Raw genomic sequence first — 21,017 nt, forward strand, 5'->3', positions numbered from 1 at the left:
TCATATACGATCTCAACGCAATACCAGATTACTTATCAGTGATCTGCACTTCTTTACTGAAAAATACAGTATATTATATTAAAAATAAAAATCGGTAAACAAAGTGACTGCATTCTTCCAAATGACTGCAGAAGATCGCGATGTTCTACGTGTAAGGAAAAAAGTTCCTTGTATAACTGACAGTACTTGACTTTCCTTCTGTCCCGACGATTTCGGTCCATCTTCGGCATTGTTTACGTGTACTTCCGTAAGAACTGTGGCTTAGTCATTTCTGGCTGGTCAAAACTGCTATTTTTATCATCTTTACGACAATTGCACACTCGTCGCCTGATCAATTTATATGCGGCAGAAGGTAAATTGTAGAACTTATTGAAAATAGACTAAGTTACCTTCGCTAGTAGTCCTCAACGATTTGAGTGGCGTATCGCACGGTTAGTATCGTGCAAGACAACGATAAACAAGGCATTTGACTTCAACAAAAGGCACGCAACTGTACTACAGAAATCTCTACGGCGCCGAAACCCAGCAATGGGTTTTAAACGTTTCCTTTCAGACGCCTACGATATCCCTGATCCATTGCATTTATCTTCGAACAGAGCAGATTCGTTGAACGTTTAAATTTAGGTTTTGTCGTCTGCATGATGAGTAAAGTTAAATGCAGAATTCCGTCATTTTCGATAATTTTTTGGTCGGAATGGTTCCTCGAAAAAAAAAAACAACAAGTAGGCAATACTCGAAGATTAGCAAGGGCTACCCAGACCAAAATTATTGAACACGATACAACTAGATTTTTTCCCATTACCTACCAATAGAGGTGGTTTCTCTTATTTGTTCTTTTAATTTTTTTTATGTTTGCACTCATCGACTGGTAGCTCTAGGGACCCGCTCTAGCATGAAACTATTGTACGTTTTCGGCTATACGTGGACCCTCGGGTAAGTATTAATTTTATCACTACTCTGTATCGTGGTAATCTGATTTGTTTTTGGCATCGTATATTAATGCTGGGCAGCCCAGCATGGCTCAAACATACATGTTTGGGACTACTAAAAAACCACAAAGTTCGTACCTAATCACTCGTAAACTCCTAGCGTTTCGGACAATGCCTATTATCATAAAACTCAGCGGCGAGCTATTTGTATGAACGGATTCGGTCTATTATTTCTGATTAATTTACTCATTGCTAAGGGTTTATACATTTCCAAACATAAATCTGTTCGTTTTTCTTTTCATTATATTAACCCTGACTTTTCAAAGCAAAATATGTAAAACAACGTCAATGGGTCCAGTAACCCAAGGGACTATTATAATCTGGCCGATGTGTACGGGCATGTTATCTATTTTACCTAAATCGTGCATACGTCTGTTATCGTTCTACTAAAGAAGTAACGACCTTGTGACGGACCCACATTTCGATGTTTACGTACTAGATTATATATACTACCATAGACTGTGGTATGCAGATGTAAACACAGTCTCCTAGTTATCAGCTGGAAGTTCTTCCCTTTCATTGTTACAATCTAATAGAGTATCATTATTAACAGCAAATTTTTCTGTTCTTAAAGTAGTCAGTAAGTACGAGCTCTTTGTCGTACGAGATTTTGCAGTGTTTAGTCTTTCTTTCCTTGTGAATATTTAAGATATCATAGACACTTATTTTCACCGATGTTGTCAACGTCAATCAAAAGTTGACGATCTCATAGCCGGATACATGGATTCTATTGGGAGCAATTTTTGGAAAATTCCCGAATGGTCTAAGGTACTCCATACGGATAACTCTGGTAGTTTGGCGCAAGTTTGAATAAAGCTAGAAGCCTCGCACCCTGTTTGAGAACTCTCACTCACCCATTCAAATATCGGTGTATAAAGCTGTCGTGTTGATGTTGCTGAGTTCGTTGTCTTTGATCAGAGTTCATGGTGGATCTGAGGACTCCTGACACTCCAGAAGCATCCCGCTGCTCATCGCATCCGTCCTTGAATGAAAAGCTCCGCCAGAGATCGGCCACGCGACTCCGCAGGGTATGCGCGCTCATTTCGACTAAAGACCCCTGGAAGAATCAAGCGTCAGCATCTCGTTTGCCTATATAGTCTGACCGACTCTGAGGGTAGCGCTGCTAAGCGAAGCACCTAGTCTATTCCAGTTCAGACTAATAGAGACACTCACCTCACAGTTGTGGCTCAAATTAAGTAAACGCAGAGAATTAAATGAACGAGACGTCTTATGTCAGACGCTTTTCTGTCTGATCGTTCTGTCCACGAATATCATCCGTAGGAACAAGGGCATTGCTAATTACTACGGCGTCTACAAACCAACATGATGGCTAGTTATTGAACAAGGTGCTGGATGCGTTTTTTTCACGTCTCACAGCACCGTTACCGTCTTACCACCGTTATCGTCACTGCTAAAAATTGTTCGTTTTTGCTTAACAAGAAACAGTGTTCCGCATGTTCAGCTCCTCGTAAAAATCTAATTACAATCGTTCTCTTCGACACTTATACTGATATATATTCAACTCATCAGGGAACGGTGCTTATTTAATGTGTACTAATAACAAATTTATGCTTTGATAATTATGTAGCCAGCTGATCCTAATCCTGCCGACGACTTAGCCAATCGTCTCGCCAAAATTTGCCTGCGCTTGTCCACCAGCTCAACTAAATCATTCTGTACACCTCTCTATCATGGAGTTCCAGTTGTCTAGTAGTTTCACTCGCGATTGCAGTGCCTTAACAGTTCAAAGCGGTGCCGTACTTTAAGCCACCTGCCGCTAGTTCCTTACAAGCTAAGGCTTACTGTAGATTTCTGAATCAGCACGACGCTTGTCGTCGCCCGCCGTTCTGTTGCTCGTTTTTGTCGTTGGGAGCCGCGTCGGATCGCCACCGTCGTTTTGGTCGTACTCACGAGGATGTCTCACATCTGGCGGGCGAATGATTGGATCATTTCTGCTGCTGCTGCTGCTGCCGCCGCCGCCGCCGCCGCCGCTGCCGCCGCTGGCTATCGACGTTCACCACGACGTTCGGCGTTGGGCCGCTTTTTTTGCAGCGGCTTCAGTTGAGTGCCTACTATAACGGCACGCTGGCGTCACTGTTTTCGGTGTCGATCTGCAGCTACCACTACTTTCGTCATACACTCATTAACATATCGAAATAGTAATAATTTGAGGACATTGTGCACGGTCAGCCGCCGAGTAGCAGTGTTGCTTTTTACTGCTACGGTAGTTGTTGTCGTTGCTGCCGTTTCGTGTTCAGTGGACAACAATAGCAGTGTTACGCGTCCTGTTAATTGGATGGCACGCTGAACATCGACGACACGTTCGAGAGTAGACAAGTAACTAAGCAAGCAAGCAAGCGCGAACGAGGCTTGCTCTAACCGCTAAACCAGCCAGCCAACTAGCAGCTACGGTTTACCACCACCTAGGCTCCATTAGCCACCGAATGAAAAGAGTAAGTGGCCGTGCGCAAACCGCAACGACAGAGGGCAGTGTGTTCGATCTGTCTGTGCGGTGTTTTTCTTTTCTGGCTCGACCGTCTGCTGTTCGACTGTGGCGTGTCTATTTTTCTAGTCGATGCAAAAGTCTCCGTTTGTTTCGGCCGCTTCGTTGTATCTGGACACAGCAGCCACAAGCTATCGAGACACCCAGCCCCGCGGCTCTTCCTATAGCTGCGAACACCGCTGGCGCTCAAACGTTGGTGGCGCTCCTGTAGGTGCGGTGGAGAGGGTAATCTGGCAGAAAGTGGCGAGGGATTGTTTGCATTAAAATAGTACGTTGTGTTCTGCAAGGAGACTACAGCTCAGTCTCTATTGGGTAGATACGATATCGCGAGCGAGCAACTAAGCGAGCGTTGCACAGTGGTGAACTGGAGAAGGTAGACGCGTTTTTAGGGGAGGAACGTGAGAAAGGATACGCAGTTATTATGAAGGGAGGGCATTTTCGAACGTGTATTTTCGTCGATATGAACGAAGCGGTATGAGCGGGATGTTTTGCTACGGGTGTCCCTTTCCGGCCTGTTGTTAGTTACTAGTGATGGTGATAATAGTAGTCATAAAAATAATAATAGTATTACTACGGATGTCCGACGCGCGAAGAAAAGAAAACGCTTTGTGTTTTTATTAAGTGTCTGCCTCTTGCTGGCATATGGCAATGAACAGTAAGCGCGTAATGCGATTTCTAATTTAAGGGTAACCTTAATCAGAAGAGAACGATGTGAAACGTGCTAATAAAGAACGTTGAAGGTAAATGGAAAGAGTCTGACATCTATGCCTGAACATACATGTCAAACTCCTGAGGCACCCTGAGAATATTTGCTTTTAACTTGACTTGATGTTGTCGTGCTATTTGTAGTATCGTAAAGCTAGCCGACCGAGTCTGCGTTTGCTTCTCAGCCTTCTTTATTGACACGGCTAACCTATAGCGTCCGTATTAACTTGTTTCAGTTGCATCGTGCATTTAACACCGAACAAAGGGAATGAACACGTTTGGAGCATCCGCTTACCTGAAGGCCGAACGCGACGCCGTTAAAGAAACTTTGGTCACTCTTAAGGAGCGACTAAAAAAATTGAAAATCGAGGAGCTATCGATCCGTTCAGAGATCCGTATCAGCATGGGCGCAGCGACAACAGGCGCTCGGGGAGACCAAAAACCGGTCGGTGAACAAAGTGTGACTCGTAGTGATCTCGTCTTCGAGAGCGGCGAGGATAGTACGCCAAGAGGAACTCGGGTGTGGGTGCAAGACTTTGATTCGCAGCGCCATCAGCACGAACAAAATGAAGTGTGTATTCACAACAACACGCTCATTCTAGCGAGTCCGTAATATGAAGTAGTTACGTTAGTTAGATGTACTGTGTATGAAGCATGAACTCAGTTCACACATATTGCGTGCCGTATTATTGACGCATGACCGAGGTCTACAGGACACGCACAGACGAGAGACTACCAGAAGGCCAAACAGCAATCACTTAAGATGTTATTGCCTAATTTGGTATTTACGTTTTGAATGATCCCATGCCAGCATTTGAAGTGACGGCTAATTGCAGTTTCGATTATGGGTACAACAAGATCTAGACGCCCATCAATTGGTTCTCATCGACATTGTCCGTATAGTTCAGCCCACACTGTGGCTTTATCTCTAGAGGTAATATTAACGCTGAGATAAGTCTTTTACATACGTGACCTTTATATAAGTGAAGTAATTACGATATAGTACACAATTTACTATGGTGCGTTATGGTAGATAAAATGGTAGACAAATAAGCGTTTACTTTACTGTTTGGATATGTATGGGCACAAGACAGAATGTCACAGATATCTCCTCTCTCTGTTTCAGTTGTCAGTCAATCAGGCTCCGCTCGAACTCGACATCAACGAGGCGCTCAAGATAATCAGCCGCTATAAAGCGGGCAGTGGCGATGCCGGAGCGTACGAAGGCCACGATCCGTTCTTCGATCGCGGTAGCGACGACGTGGCTGATGAAGTTGAAGTGGTTGAAGAGGAAGAGGAGGAAGAGGAGGAGGAGGAGGAGGAGGTTGAAGGGGATGGAGCAGAAGATAATGGCAATGCAGGCAACGAGGAGCGCGAGATGTACATCGACAATGAGGACGATCGAGACCAAAAAGCGGAAGGTGAGATTCAGCGTCATTTTTTCGAGGATTTTTCCCTTGAACGCGAAGACATCGACGAAGATGGCGAACGCTTCGCTGATCGGCCGGGTACCAGCTCACAGATGTGTCCTGTCGAGGCCGAGGGCAGAAAACCAGCGAAAATTATCAAATTGGACGATAATTTTACATAATAATTTTGTATTCAAAGTAATTATTTCGGATGCGCAAACGCCTCTGCAGCTGTTGCGAGTCATGGTATATCTATTGACTAAGCAGTAGAGTTCTAGACAAGATACCCTGTTGACACGATGTCGTGATGTTAAGTCACCTAGTGTATGTATGTATGTATGTATGGATACCATTCCTGACAATCGTAATAACAGTATCAACGATTGGATTCGACGGAATACATAAATGCTAATGCTGTTAGGCCGTAAAATAATGTGTATAAATAGCGTACAGCCCATTTTTAGGCAATAAACTCTTTTCATATTTCGGTGTCTTCTCGACATTTTTCTCTTAGCTTAGTTTCTCTATGGAAGTTGGCGTAGCTGGTCATAATATCAGGGTCGTTCATTACGATACGGTACGCTGCGTCTTTCCCGCTGAGTCTATCTAGCTAGTTCTGTAGCTTTTTGGTGCTCTATTATTTTTTTTTTAACATAATTTGCCGTTATGGGCCTGCAAACGTTTTAAGGAACGTGCCAAAACAGGAAGTCACGTCAAATGAGAAATACCACAATACTTCACCACTTGAATGTAATTCACGAAATGAACCATGGCATAATTCTAAAATGTATATAGTATAGAATTAAACCGTAGGAAAAATTGCTGCCGTAGGCTCGCGTGCTATTGTACGTTAAATCTCTAATTGAAATATTTGGCCAAAAGTTTGTACTTCTTATCAAATTAGGTCAAATTGAATCGAGCACTTTTCTGGCCTGCTTCGGTGAATATGACCCTTCGAAACAAGTAGGGATCTCTGGAAGTCTGTGGTAGAACTGTAAATTTTCAATAAAAATAGATGTGTAGAATAACGATTTATTAGCAAAACATTCAAAGAATCAACTACAATAGTGAGAAGGGCACGTTTCTCGAAACGAATACTAAAGGCCGCATGGTCACCCTAAATATTCTACGCTGGTCATGATATAAAACGACCTCTTCGATATTCTTTGGCCTACGTGTCCTATTCTATTTCAATGTTCCTTTTATTAATTCAATAAGGTCTTTAACACGAACAGCCTGCTTTTGAAGATTCTTACTATTTCCGAAAATACCCGCTTGCCAAAGAGACACCCACTTTTTTTTTTACTATATCTATTATAAACATCGCAACGTTTTAATTTAATATATATATATATATATATATATATGAGCATAATCGATCAGTTCGCTACTGTCGTTTTATCGGTAATGTGAACGCAACGACAGAGATAGGTAGACTTTCGTAGCCTTTTTAGAACAGCGACGAAAAGATAATTTTCGTCTGCCGCAACAAAACACTTACTTAATGATGGATCAGTTTGGCTATAGCAGTTAAGTTACCTGGGCTAAAAGCGGCTCCTTCTCAATTACGTTCCTGAACAACAAACAAGCTTATCGAAAAAACCGTTGCTAAAGCCCAATGTGAAGGCAGGCTAGTTCAGAATTGGTGCTTCTAGGACTGAACAATGCCGATTATAAATAAAATTTAATGAAATGATAAGAGATAGTTACAAAAACTGATGAAATGTAAAATATACACTATACAGACCATAGAGAGATGATATAAATTTAAAGAGAAAGTAAAAGTTAGAGAACTCACACATAATAATATATAAGTTTTACTATGATATAAATGATAAGTTAGCAAGTTGTCATAAACATTATATATATATATGCAGCTATAGAAATTTAGGATCTTTCGTAGGAAAGAACGTCTACTTCGATAGAATTTTTTAGCATTAAGAGAAATGAATTTTTTAAAATAAAATTATAAATATGTAGTTGGTCTAAAGAGTTTTTTAGACACATCAATAGAAGAAGACCAACTTCGATGGCCCATCAAAAAAAGGTTACGTTGGTAAAGGCCTATTCACAAGGTCACACCTGTATGCTATATATCTATCGATGTAATAACAAAAAGCAATAGAGTTTGATAAAAAAAAAAAGTATCTATTGCGTTGGCTTGTTTTTCACTAAGATTGATATCGATAGTTATATACGGTACCGCTTAGCGACATCTGAGCGTATTTTATATTGTTTTGACGCTGCCTTCTTTGTGCCACGTAGTCACTACCGCATCAGTTGGTCGGATTTGGGCACGATTGATTGGCTAAATTTTGCATTTCTCATTCATTACTGGTAGGTCTTAAACCTTGAGAATTATGACGAATGGAAGCGGTGGCAGCTTTCAACGTAATATCAAATCTATAATATGATATTGTGTTATCTCACCGAACAGTAAATAAAGCACATCGTCCAGGATTAGTTGTCTTCCAGATTTACTATGAGCTGATACCTAATGTAAAAGCTTAACACGAGCAAAGCACAGGGTTCGTGGATATGAACATCTTTCAGTGCTTCACGTCTATGCTAAGGATTTCGGATGCTGCATTTGATTCAGCGAGGAGATGAAGGGCTCGGAGTGAAGCGGAAAGCCTCATTGCAGTAATTGAAAAACCTCGTCAAACTACTTAAACCTAATTAATTTTAATTAGTCTTTTATCATGATACATACAAAGTTGAGTCAATTCGATTTCCACCTGACTTCGGTAGTTATACTTACAATGCACTTGCGCTTGACGAGGGTGAATATCACGACTCTCGTCACAGTAACTTATCCCTATCTAGCCGCTGCTTGCTGCGGAGATTATGGCGGAACGTTTTTTCAGTAGAGAAAATACGACGTTCGCAATCTGCTGCTCGTTGGCGGCCGTATGACCGTGCCATATGACTAAGGTTACTATAGGGGTATATATCAATATTCTGTCGGTTTTAAACAAAGATGATTAAATGCGTTGAGCTTCACACCTGCTATTGCTTACGTCCAGCATTGCTTCAGACGTATCTATTGCAAAATAAAGTTTGTCCCCGCTCGATTTCGGCCTTGCACCGTATCACGTGTCCCTAAGTTTTGCCGAGAAATACGTCAACCAATCAAATCAACCAACATAGGGCTTCCTTTAATAAACTGTTCTTACTACGATGTCCCCTATGCAGAATACATGTTTTTCCACCACCATAAACCGAGTCGTGCAACCAATACATTTCGTTTGTCTTTATTAAGCGTCATGTTCACATTTTATCTTGGTATGGTATAATAAATATATATGTTTATATAAGACTGGTCCTTGAAGATTTCGTGCGATCTTATTCTCTTGTATTATGAGAATGTTTATATTGCATCCTTTTGCTGAAATATACGTGCTGTAGTTTCTTTTTCTCGTTTTGAAAGCCCCTCTACTACATAAGCTTACCTCTCTTGCTCCTTCACATAAACCATTCTTCCTCTTATTCTACCACTAACGTTCAATTTGATATATTTATGGTGTTTCTGACTTCATTTATTACAAAAGGAACGAAGTCCATGTCAATTCGATACTGCACAATCCAAAGTCCACCGTTATTTATTCAGTTTGACGAATACATTTCTTAATAATACTGTAAAAATACGCGCATACACTATTCTGCCTTAGGTTCATATATTTGCTTAGTAATAGCATCGTTTCACGTACCGGATCCATACATTACTGAACTTTGACCTTATTAGTGCCCATTACTCAGCCCGGTACATTTGCTGTTAGCACGCTGTCCAATAACTTCAACGTGAAATCCAATGTCACGCAGCTTGACATCATCTAAGATACGTCGTCCATCGAAGATGAACGGCGGTTTCATCATTTCCGAATATATACGCTGATAATCGAGATCCTTAAAAATGTCCCATTCGGTACAAACTGCAATGGCGTGTGCACCCTGCGCAGCCTCGTAAGGACACGAAACTACTTCAACCTGTTTACTAACTGAAAACAGCAACAAACAAAGGTAGTAAGTTAAACGAATAGCGATACGTAATAATGTTGGAAAGCAATTTCAGAGCGGAGCAAAGGCAAAGATACGTTTGGTTGCACATGTGGCGGCCAGTCTCTAATTTACCCATAGAACGAGCGAACGCTAAACAAACATAGTAAATGGTAATGCCTTTAACGTTTATAAATAATTTCTACTGACACACTGACAACCTCTGACTTGCACAGAAACAGCTGAGGAGCTTTGTAGAAAGCGACTACAGCCATACAAAGGATGAGAGACGCATACAGGCGGCTGGCCTGTGACAACTGGCGGTAATTAGGAAATGAGCGTTACTTAACTTTCCGCCGAAGCAGTTTGCCGCTAGCGACTCAGATCAATGATAAAAGTCGCTTTTGTTTTAATCTACAGAACGCCAATAAAGTTACCTGTGTCTTCTTTTTCAGTTGCGTCATTAAGATCACTTATCACCTGCTGGTGTTTGACCTTCGGATCGAAAATACGTAACCGTGCACCCTCCTCGATCAGTTGCTGACAGACATAAATTGCAGCACTTTCCCGAGTGTCAGCCGTATTTTTCTTAAATGAAAAACCAAATATAGCGATGTGTTTGCCAGCCACGGTATCGAACATTCCGCGCGTGATACGGCGCGCGAATCGGGTCCGTTGAAAGTTATTGATTTCTATTATCTGCGAATATAAAGGTGGCCGGTCGTTACTTCACTGCATAATGCTCAGTTATCTATATAAGCTAGAAAATAGATTACTCCGCTTTCATTTGGACGCACCTGGTAGAAGTAGTTTGCCACTTCCTGAAGGTGGAGGCATTCGCTGATATATACGAGGTTAAGCACATCTTTTTGAAAACAGCTTCCCCCGAAGCCAACCGAAGCTTGGAGAAATTTCGAGCCGATTCGAGAGTCAGCCCCAATTGCATGAGATACTTCTTGAACGTCGGCTCCGGTTTCTTCACAGATAGCGCTCATGGCATTGATCGAACTGATTCTATATGTACGTGAATTTAGATCAAGTTAGACGTTCGGCTAACTGTTCAAGGTAACAGGCTGTCGTTCAATGACTAGTCATTAGAAGAGATCGATTGTACAGATCAACCTAGATTCTCACAATACTAAATTGTGTATAATTTGAATATTTTTTTTACTTCGCTTGCAGCACAGCTTTAAGCGAACAGCTGGTTGATTTACTTATTGGCCTTAAACACTTATTACCTTTGGGCAAGTAACGCATTGGCGGCTAGTTTCGATAGCTCAGAAGACCAAGTATTCATAGTAATGATCTTCTCTTCGGCTACCCAATTGCGATACACATCGCAAAGGCTTTCGATAGCTGCGAGTCCGTCAGCGGTCTTTTCTCCTCCGATGAGGATTCGATCTGGGTTCAACAAATCCGAAACGGCAGTGCCTTCGGCAAGGAACTCGGGATTTGACAACACCTGGAACGTGGCTCCTTCATAAAACATACAGAGACAGATATAAATAAGTGATGCGTTCAGATATGAGCAGTGGTCAATGCGGCAGCTTTGAAGTTACGTTTTACTCAAGATAGGCAATTAATACTACTTACTTCTAATATGAAACAATAGCATGCAAAGCGGTCATACCATCTTTTCCATTTGCTCGAAGTATCTTCAGAATGCTCTCTGCCGCAGTCACCGGAACGGTGGACTTTTCTACGACAATTTTGTACGACTTCGCGTACTCTGCTATGGCGCGAGCCGCACTCTCGACGAAGCGCAGATCTGCAGCTCTCCCCTGCAATAGATGAACAATTTGGTAACAATGGGTCACAGCACAAGCGCAACAGGGAATGGTAGCATTTCAACAGACAAGAACCAATGTATATCGTTGTCATAAGGAACAAATCGCCGATGCTTGACCTAAACATTCTGTTTCATTTTGTCACATGGTTTTTACCCTAAAAAGTTTTTAGTTTCTGTAGTAGTAAAAGGGAATTTTTAAACATACAAGTAGTGGATTCTTTACACGGCATTTTATTATTGAAATCATCTCACCTTTCCGAATCCGTACGTTTTTGTTGGGGTATTAACAGAAATAAATATTAGATCAGCCTCTTGGATGCAGCGGGCTAGATCGGTCGAGAAAAATAAATTCCGACCGCGGCATCCCGCCACGATAGTATCGAGGTCAGGTTCATAGATGGGCAGCTTATCCGAGTTCCATTGGGCAATGCGAGCCTCGTTGGGATCTGCCACGGTAACCCGAATGTGGGGACACTTCAATGCAATAACGGAACAGGTTGGACCACCAACGTAGCCCGCGCCTAAACAGCAGATATTTCGCACCTGGATACGTCTGTGTGTTGGCGGGGCGTACAGGAAATAAAATAAAATAGAGACTGTGAGCATCTTTACAGGAAGGCGGTGGGCGGATTTAATAGGGGGCAAATAGCATCGACAAGCATGGTAAAAAGACAGCGTACAATGAAATGTTCTAATTCACAAGTAATTATCTAATTATTGTATATGTATATATATTATGTTTGTTAGAAAAATACGGGATAGTTGCTGTCATCTCGTGTTTGTTAGCAGTGAAAATATGAAACGTAGAAAAGACTTACCGTGGCGACTCAGTTTTCCCCGTCATATTCTGGAAATGAAAGAAGAAGAAGAAGAAAAAAAACAAAAGATCTGTTACATTTTGTTTTGCATGTATTTCTTCTTGTTCAGTTAAGATGTAATGGTCATAAACGCTCGGCCAAAATTTTATTGTCCTAATGTTTGTAGCGCCACGATACGATAACTGGACACAGCGGCAACGGTCCGATTAGTTCACAAACCGACGTCTAGGTTCCAAGCGAATTCGAATGCTACCAGCTAAATATCTGCTGTTGCTCCATTTTGTGGATGCGTATTTTTTTACTTGGATCAATTTGGATGGTCCTCTCAGTCTCCAGGATCAACCGAGGTGCAACTTAGGTGGCAGCTTAAAACGTAAGGCTGTATCGGTTATATAAAACGTATCGACCTAGCGGTATCTAGGTTATTTACAGCACACTATTAGTAGGAGAGAGGAGCCTATAGTATGTAATCCATATAATCATTTGGGTAGATATACTGAGTGAGTCGGTGAAATTATATCAGTGTTTACGATGCATCTATGAAACGATAAAGCTGTAACCGCCAGAAGAAACGACCATGAGACGCACTTTTGTAGCATTTACAATCTAGACTATACGATTGACGTCCATAGACGTTGCGGACTACGTAAAAGCGCGCTGTTCAATGAAATTGATGAACGCTATTACCGAACATTTCTTCGCGAATTGGTTACGGCAGGAACGAAAGATTCCTTCACTTCTTTTTACCCTACGGCACTCTATAAATATATAGTAATTAAGCATATTCACACCATAATGAACGATTTGTTTTTTCTACTAATAAATAAATATGTCGTTACTAACTGCCCTTCAATTCATTTCAAGTACACCGTCGAACTTTAGCCCAGACTAGTAAAATATACCGTTTTTCAGCCTATTCTAAAGCTTGTATTGCGCTTCCTACCGATCGTGTAGTGCGTGCCTGTACCGTTTACTCTAACCCACATTTTAAATAGCTGCTAAATATTCTCTAGAGAGTCTCAATAGAAATGCACGTAAGGGGACCTTAAACACCGTCTTATCTATTCATCTATATCTCGTAAGGTGTGTGAGGCTTAAATGTGAAAGAAGCATATGCACGCTCTATTTTGCTCTGATTTGTGATGGGAACGTATCACCACAGCTTCCTCCAACAGAAATATATCTAGAAAAACATCGCAACATATCTGCCTTTACCGTGGATGCGTTCCGAGACCATGCGCGTCCATGATACCATTGCACCCTTTACCGCGATAAGCGTTATCGAACGTCTCTATCCGATGGTCGCCGATTGTGTGTCATCCGGTGTATCGTCATTGCATACGTCGCTTTTTTCACACTTTTGTTAAAGTAGGCGTGGCAGACTTCATATGAACCGCTCCTCATATGATACACATACACTGACCTTCTGTCAATGAGGCGTGCAGGCCAAAGCTCTGAACCTCTTAAACTAGGGAGAAATTCGTTATATACTTATATGTGACGCTTGCAAGCAGCCACAGATCTCCTACTAAGGCATCAACGACATAAAAGCGGTGACCCAGATACCGGAGCTAATTGTGTGCATTAGTTCTGTACAGACGATAACCATATCATCTGGCACAGCCTATCTCTGCATGTTTCAGGAATTATGGCAGTGGGCAGAACGTTTGACGCGAAATTACATTACGGCCAACATCTGCGCCTTACGTCACTCTGTTACAAACGTTCTGGAATTTTGGCAGTAGGATGCCCTGACGAATTGTCGACATAGCCAGTATTTGTTTTGCAGTTTTATCTGCATTGTTACACTAGCCACAAGCGAATTTTTTTCGGGTTAACGTACGTGACAATCTGAACACAAACGTGTTATTTGTTTTTCGTTCAATTATCCCTACATAGATATAAACAAACTTTGTTTCTTACTCACAATTTCCCTAACTAGTTCAATGAACAAGCGTATACCAACGCCGCTGGTAGTAAAAAATAAAGCAATCCGCTGATGTCAATTAAAACGCTCTTCTATGCACGTACATGTAGCGGATAGAAACAGTCTCCCAAATCTATTGCGCTTTGTCCTTTTATAAAGATGCCATTTAGCACGGCGGCTTTACCGAACTTCACATGAATGGATCTTCGGTAAGTGAAGCGTGTTAAATAGCAATGCTTCATAAAGTCCAAGGTCTAAGGTTCCGAAAGTCTAACTGAAGGAAGCGCATACGAATTTTTCTTTTTCGCGCTAACGTTACGTACATATATCAAAATTGTCCAGTGATTTGTTTCTTATATAATTTACTGCCCCAGATGTTAATCCCTTTAACTCGAAACGAAGCTTGTCAAAGTTTGCTTTTATACTTCGAGCCGCTCTGTTGACGTCTCGCTTAGCGGGCAAATACGCTATTGCTAAACATTGGCTACAAAATAAGTTAAGCCTACAAAAGATGAATACAGCATTGATATTTCCTTGGTATCTTTAAAAACCTGCTTGGCCAGTGCACAGCCGACAAGAATTTTTGAACATAGACCTGGTCGTCATGATCTGTACGCTAGCGTACGAAAATTCCATCCTGAAAAGGGCAACTCTGAACTGAAGCTACGGAGCGTACCCTATAGCTTGGGAGACAGCAGCAGCAGCATCATCATCGGTCGGCGTTGTTCGCGCCATAACCCGTCGAATCGTGAGTTGCTAGAGGCGGGTCAGTCCGATACATCCAATTGTCTATCCTACGTGCATCACGGATAATCGTGCTCTTGCCATTTTGGTACGCCGCTGAGAAAACGTTCAACCTCATGACTGTGTGACACACAGGTAAGGGAAGCGCCATCTAGAACGACATAATGATTTGGGGCATCTTTTCGAGCCGATAGACAGAGGCCCGGATCGCAAAGGTCTGTGCATTTTGCCCCCAAAGTACAGCAGACTTAAAGCGGTATGAGAAAGTAATAGCATCTTTTAAAGTGAAGCGATAATCTACTTAATTGCTGCCCTATTATGCAACAAGTAATAATAATAGAGCTTACCCTTTATGTTATGATGTAAAGCTTGAATTCTCTGTAAATACAATCAAGTTATTCGTATGGAGAGACTACAATATAGAATAATGAGTATCTGAGTTGATTGCCCACAGATTTTCTTTCAGCTCTGCCCTTGAAAAATCATTTCCTTCGTAGTGATCTTTTCTATTTAGGGGGCAAAAATTGCAAACCGGGGTCTGGTCTAAGCGGTGTCTGGAAAATCGAACGCTGGATCCGGTGAAAGGTTGGAGCGAAGGGAAACAGTCATTTAAAACTGCATTCAATCGGCAATTAAGTGAAGCGTATCGTCAAAAGGGTTCTTCGTCTTGATTTTGGAACTGGGGCTCCTGTGTATTGGCCATGTATTTTCATTTGATGATGATCGGCTCTGTTGACACCCCATAACGTCTATTACCAGCGCAATAACGATGCCCTGCAGATAGACCTCCATTTCGTGTGCCTCACGTTGACCCGGCCGGTTGTTTGACAGTACCTCTTACTCGCTGCGCTGAAAAAGCTGCTCTACTGGCCTCTTCTTCTATTTTGAATGCTTACAACAAGAATCACGATAAAAAACACTATCAATAAATTCCACGGTTGACTTAAGCTGGCCAGAAAATTTACAAATACGCCAACGTGTTTGTCAGCAGACATAATTGTCAGATGTTATTTGTAAATAATATAGTAATCAATTTTTAACGGTAACAAAACAAATCGTCGCTGGTCTGTTCATGTTGGGAGAAATGTTAACATTTTGACCGAACGCTGTTTCCTGAAGTTGTAGGTTAGAGCGGTCCTTATTAGGAGCCAACCGCAAATAGCATTTCTGCTCAGTGTCTAGCTACTAGTTTACTGCTTTACGAAACGCTAACGTCCACCCTTATTTAGTCTAGCTTCCTCGATCCATCTGAAGTAATAAACTATTGCAATTTGACCAAAATGTCGCTGGCCTCTCTTGCTTGGTAGCCTTTATTGATGTCTAGCAAACACTTGTGTTTGTACATCCGAAGGGGCTCGTTTAGATGCGAGATCAGTTTCGGCTCACAAGTGACTCTTTACTAGAAGTCAGTCCTTAGATGAAATGTTGGACCGTGTGAAGGGAGCATCTAGGCCGTTGACGTTCGACTGACTTGTGTTCGATCATTTGTGAACTAGCGTAATCAATATGGCTGTACTTTATGTTCCACACACAGAATTCCGTTCCCTGTTCGCGTATAGTTACCTTTGCCTTCGACCAACGATAGGTGATTTGACGCCAGCTGGAAATGGATCACTACCGTTCAGCACAATTCTATCCTTCCAATAGCTTTCGATGATAGTACACGAGCAAGGGGCTTTTTTTGCCACAGCAACCACGTTCTAAATCGCTCTCACACGCCGTTGGGTTGATTACTGAAGGCGAAATTGACTATGCTCGAACACATTATTATAGCACATTCACTAATTCTCTTGTTTTTCCCGTTACAACAATCACGCTTTTTTCTACCATAACATCAAGGCTTTACATTGACATAACAACAATTAAACGACAGGTTCGAACAATTCAATCGCGGACGCGCCGAGCTACAGCTCTAGTAATTTACTAGTGATTTATTCCAGCTGTTTATCTTGTTTGCGGACGTTTCACGGAAACTGTCGGCACGAACGAGAAGATCTTCGAAAGAACCAAGTGTGACAATCGCCAAATAACTCTGGGTACGCAGTGAAATACTGTTGCCGCCACCACTCAAGTTGTCGCTTTGTTTGGCCACTGGTCGATACACATTGTCTATGACTACTGCTGCTGCTGCTGCTGCTGCCCCTCTTCCCGCTGGTTCGTTCTGTGTAAAGCGTTCGATGCCGGTACGAATCAACGCGTCAACTAAGAAGAGGCGCCAATGGCCCGTAGTCGACTGGAGCAAACACCGTAACGTGCGACATCAGCTCCACCAAAAACCCAACGTATTGCCAGGCTTGACCGATCCAGCCGATTGCTCCGAACTGTTGGCGGTCTGATAGCTATTTGATGTTTTAAGTCGATTCGATGTGTCTGGTTTCCGCCATCTTACGTTGTTGAGTCGCAGTGACAAAGGAACCGGTGGCCGCGACCTCCCTTCGATCCTTCTGTTTTTCGTGCTTTCTTGTTCAAACGATGTCAGCCGCTAATCGCCAACCGCCATTGGTGATGCTTGTAGAAAGCAGCATTTGCGCCGGCCGAACCGCCACAGCAGTAACGGCTAGATGCAACTCGATTCGAGAACAAGAACGCGTCCGCTCCACTATGTCAGTAACTCGGTCAATCGTAGCAACAAACAGGCAGCCCCGTAACGGCTTACGACGTGAGACCCTCGTCGCCGTCACCGCCGCCGCCGCCGCCGCCGTCGTGATAGGTCGATCCGACCGTCACTCGCCGGCTGACATGCACCGAATGCTAGCGGCGCTGGCCGCTCATAGGAAACCATCCTGACTACAACGCGTCGCTAGCCACAAGTTGTTTGAGGTACGTTAACTGCCAGGCGTAGCATGCTTCTTCTACTAACTTGCGCACCTATGCGTGTAAACAGATGAGTGGGTGTCATTAGTCAGGATCAAATCAAGACGGTAGATATTGCCAGCATTCTGACTGTTCTCTAGATTTGACGAGATCAGAGAGAGTGAGAAAGATCGTTAGAGAGAGGGAAGACGGCGGGAGAGGAGGAAGTGAGACAGCCTGCGCATTATTCGCCCGAAGCGCCACCGAAAGCCGTTCGACTTGTGGATAAATGATAATCTCGAAACACCAACGTAACTGGCGTCCTACCCTTTTTATAGCTGGCTCTGTTTGTTGGATCACTTAAAATGCATTTGCTTAAGATTCTTATCCTATCCATAAGCGTGTCTTGGTTCCGTCTATCTACGTAATTGGCGGCGCTAGGTCCTAGTGATGGTCCTACGTGCCGGTGGTTTCGCGTGTGCTGCACCTCAGTGGGGCATGTCGTAACGTTTCACGCTATGCTATTTACGTGCCGGCAGCGACGAGATCAAGTTCCGTATATCGAACAGTAACAATGATCAAACAGCACATTATTTGATGCCTCTAAAACAGCAGTATAACTCAGAAGTTTTCGTTTTAATCTAGCGGAGGGGCCTGCGCCCGGACCAAACATCAAGGCGAGCTGACTACCTCAGCCGTCGTCATCTGCTGCGCTGCCGATCGGCTGTTACGACGCTGTGTGAAGTCCCTCTCGCCTTCCTACCATCGCTCATCACAGCTCGCCACTTCGATGAGGGTGAGTGCAGAACGCGGCTGGGCTGGCTTCACAACCTCAAGGAGAGCCTCATCGAGAAAGGGTAATCTGCCAAAACAGTAACCCTGTTCCCTGGCAATAAAGGGAGGAGACAGGCCTGACTGGTATAGTCTTTTGTTTTTTGGGAAAATCGAAATAAACTGATGAAGTATTTAAGTTTATTGTATCGTATATTAGAAAAAGGCGCTGGCAGACGCACGTGCTGAAATCGCGTTTTATCGAAGTATTGAAGTTATCTGCCGGTAATTAAATTGGTTGGCTCATTCGTACGTGTCAGCTGTCCACAGATTATTGTTTTCAATATAGACAACGCAAATACGTCAACAATAAATCTCTGAAGTGACGCTCCATGCAACAAACACTCATGCATGGGCGAATGATGTTTATCACAGCATTCGAACACAACAGACACAGCTATTTTGAAGTTGGATAACACAGCTGCCGTAGTTATTTCGGAATTCGCCGGTTTAATTAAAAACGTACCCGTTGTATAACAAAAGATCAATAAGCAGTAAAAGACTTGATTTAGTTCCATGTTTTCGTAAGCGGCCGTATTCGTGATGATAGCCTTGGAAGGTGGTTAGTTTCCGCCAATCACATAGTCCCGTGTATTTGGGTTTTAAGATGACCCAGTAGAGAATGCTGGGTGCAAACATCTGCCCAAATCCCACTGGGCTTTGGTCGTAAGTCGCTCTTCTAGACAGTCTGAAAGTCGCGCCACGTGTCTTTCCTCGCTCCGCTCTATCTTCCACTAACACAAGGATCTCATCTGGAATACAAGGAGGCACACATAATTGTAGCGCAATTAGACGGAAGAGACAGTTTGGTATCAGTAGGCATCATAGAGCGGTCATAGGAAGGTAGTCTTCTTCCACGACACCGTCCAAAAAAGGACCAAACACATCGGAAGGTTACCAACCTTGATCCTTTTCTGTGAAGGCTACAACGTAAATATTTGGTCGGTAGAACCTCCGTTTTCCTCAATTGGACATCAGCTTAGAGGAAGCTCCTTGGCTTTCCAGGGATCAGGTTCTAAACCGGTCTGTGACAGCGCGAAAATATTTTCCTAAAAAAAAATCGATTTAGTACGTGTATATATAGAAGTGGAACGTATTTAATACATTCATCGAAAAACTTCAAGTGGGTCTCTACATTATGCTAGTCAATATTATCGGCGATTCTACCGCTCCGTTTGCGCTAAACTGATAATCACTTATTCCAAGATCTTTAGAATATTTTTAAATAGCCAGCTAAAGTCTGACTTTCGAAAATCGGGCCTTATATATACTCATCGCATGCACATATATGATCCGGATCTAAAATGTCTCTTAAACTGTCCAAACATATCTTACACATATATAAAATATATAGGGGAGGACAAGGTTGTAAGGATCAAAATTTCCTCGACGCTATCGTTGGTGCCATGAGCGAGAAAAAAAATTTCTACCAGTCAAAGATTTTTCTATTTTGTGGTTTCACCTATAACTCATTCGTTTTCGAGAGAATATTAATTGAAGACACTGCTATTGTCGACCCTTATAGTCCCACAAGCTTGCGTTATATGGGCCGGAGGTGGGGCTATTAGGGGGACGCTAGTGACTTCGCGCGAAAAACTCATAACTAATATGATATCTTCTGAACTAACATGAAAATGCTACAACGATGGCTATGAAAATCAATACTTTATGATCTCCTACTGCCAAGTGAGACAAATCACTGAATGATCTAGCAGTATGAAATTAAGTTTTGATTAATTCCTACACTGGCACCTCCATGAGTTTCTTTTTATTCGAAAAAAAAATTCAATCGCAGCGTTTTTCGAAGCTAACTTGAAAGCGTCTAACTATGCTTCTGGAAATAATTGTCTACAGTAAGTTCTGATCTGTAGTCGTGATCCTAGTTTAACTTGATACATCTACATATACGCATTGCTATTGAGCTAAGCTTGGTAGCATGAGGCTACGTTCGATAAAAGTAACCCCAACGACATGTTCAAAGTGTAACGGCCTATATACAGCGCTCGAGGTGGTTATGTAATAAGTAACGTTTCGGCTTGTCAGCAATGGACTTGTTTAGGTAGCCCTTGTCCCGTATGGCCGCTCACCTGCTGCACCCACCCTTTTTTTTCAACTTACACTGACGTACTCACCAAATATGAATGGAGATCGCTCCGATTTTTGCCAACTTTATATACCAAACCGCCAGTCATCGCCCTCCTGGTTGGAAGGTTGTGTATGTAGATTGGCTTCTTATCTACCGAGGTCCCCAGAAAGGTAGACGCAGAGCAAAAAAGGGTTCATGTTCTAAATAAGAAAATCATATTGAGAAATAGTAAAAATAATATATCGCACACCCTAGTTTCTCCGACAAGTTATATTTGCGTTCATTTAAATTCGGTCATGAGCCATATTTAGTATATAAATTTTATTTTCGTGTTGTAAACTTGGCTGTTACCTCGTGCATGGTGTCCGTGAGTACACGTATATATATTGACTAATTCACCCCCATTAGGATGTCTACCTGTTCCTAT

General features: G+C 42.5%; 3 protein-coding genes and 1 long non-coding RNA gene across 12 annotated transcripts in view; 2 read left to right on the plus strand and 2 right to left on the minus strand.

Moving 5' to 3' along the window:
* The window catches only part of LOC111261946 (PP2C-like domain-containing protein CG9801), a 61,284-nt gene extending 58,421 nt beyond the window's left edge, over positions 1–2,863 (minus strand). The window contains exons 1-2 of one of the 2 annotated variants that reach the window (XM_022835857.2): positions 2,793–2,863; positions 1,844–2,046 (exon numbers count right to left, since the gene is read on the minus strand). In XM_022835857.2, coding sequence (XP_022691592.1) covers positions 1,844–2,031 — 188 coding nt within the window. In that variant the 5' untranslated portion in view covers positions 2,032–2,046; positions 2,793–2,863. Of the gene's footprint in view, positions 1–1,843; positions 2,047–2,162; positions 2,297–2,792 lie in introns of those variants that run through there. The other variant, XM_022835856.2, reaches the window with a different exon arrangement.
* Positions 2,864–3,352: 489 nt separating this feature from the next.
* Positions 3,353–6,106, plus strand: LOC111261951 (uncharacterized). Of its 4 annotated transcripts, none has more exons than XM_022835868.1 (3): positions 3,353–3,442; positions 4,434–4,768; positions 5,324–6,106. In XM_022835868.1, the coding sequence occupies exons 2-3, from the start codon at positions 4,466–4,468 to the stop codon at positions 5,786–5,788; spliced, it is 768 nt and encodes a 255-aa protein (XP_022691603.1). In that variant the 5' UTR covers positions 3,353–3,442; positions 4,434–4,465; the 3' UTR covers positions 5,789–6,106. The 4 variants fall into 4 exon arrangements, with proteins under 4 accessions (XP_022691603.1, XP_022691601.1, XP_022691600.1 ...); XM_022835866.2 differs by lacking the exon at positions 3,353–3,442 and adding an exon at positions 3,819–3,964; XM_022835865.2 differs by lacking the exon at positions 3,353–3,442 and adding an exon at positions 3,971–4,232.
* A 2,738-nt stretch (positions 6,107–8,844) lies between these two features.
* Positions 8,845–18,989, minus strand: sgl (UDP-glucose 6-dehydrogenase sgl). Of its 5 annotated transcripts, none has more exons than XM_022835860.2 (8): positions 18,971–18,989; positions 12,210–12,238; positions 11,644–11,944; positions 11,233–11,383; positions 10,841–11,078; positions 10,400–10,616; positions 10,040–10,301; positions 8,845–9,604 (listed from the first exon to the last, which is right to left on the minus strand). In XM_022835860.2, the coding sequence occupies exons 2-8, from the start codon at positions 12,233–12,235 to the stop codon at positions 9,348–9,350; spliced, it is 1,452 nt and encodes a 483-aa protein (XP_022691595.1). In that variant the 5' UTR covers positions 12,236–12,238; positions 18,971–18,989; the 3' UTR covers positions 8,845–9,347. The 5 variants fall into 5 exon arrangements, with proteins under 5 accessions (XP_022691595.1, XP_022691594.1, XP_022691597.1 ...); XM_022835859.2 differs by lacking the exon at positions 18,971–18,989 and adding an exon at positions 16,444–16,972; XM_022835862.2 differs by lacking the exon at positions 18,971–18,989 and adding an exon at positions 14,813–14,964.
* LOC111261952 (uncharacterized) lies at positions 17,776–18,643 on the plus strand. The gene is made up of 2 exons (XR_002681297.2): positions 17,776–18,224; positions 18,319–18,643. It is a non-coding gene; the product is annotated as an uncharacterized LOC111261952 (long non-coding RNA).
* Positions 18,990–21,017: the final 2,028 nt, after the last annotated feature.

This window comes from Varroa jacobsoni, unplaced genomic scaffold (assembly GCF_002532875.2).
Source record: "Varroa jacobsoni isolate VJ856 unplaced genomic scaffold, vjacob_1.0 scaffold_617, whole genome shotgun sequence".
Classification (NCBI taxonomy): domain Eukaryota; kingdom Metazoa; phylum Arthropoda; class Arachnida; order Mesostigmata; family Varroidae; genus Varroa; species Varroa jacobsoni.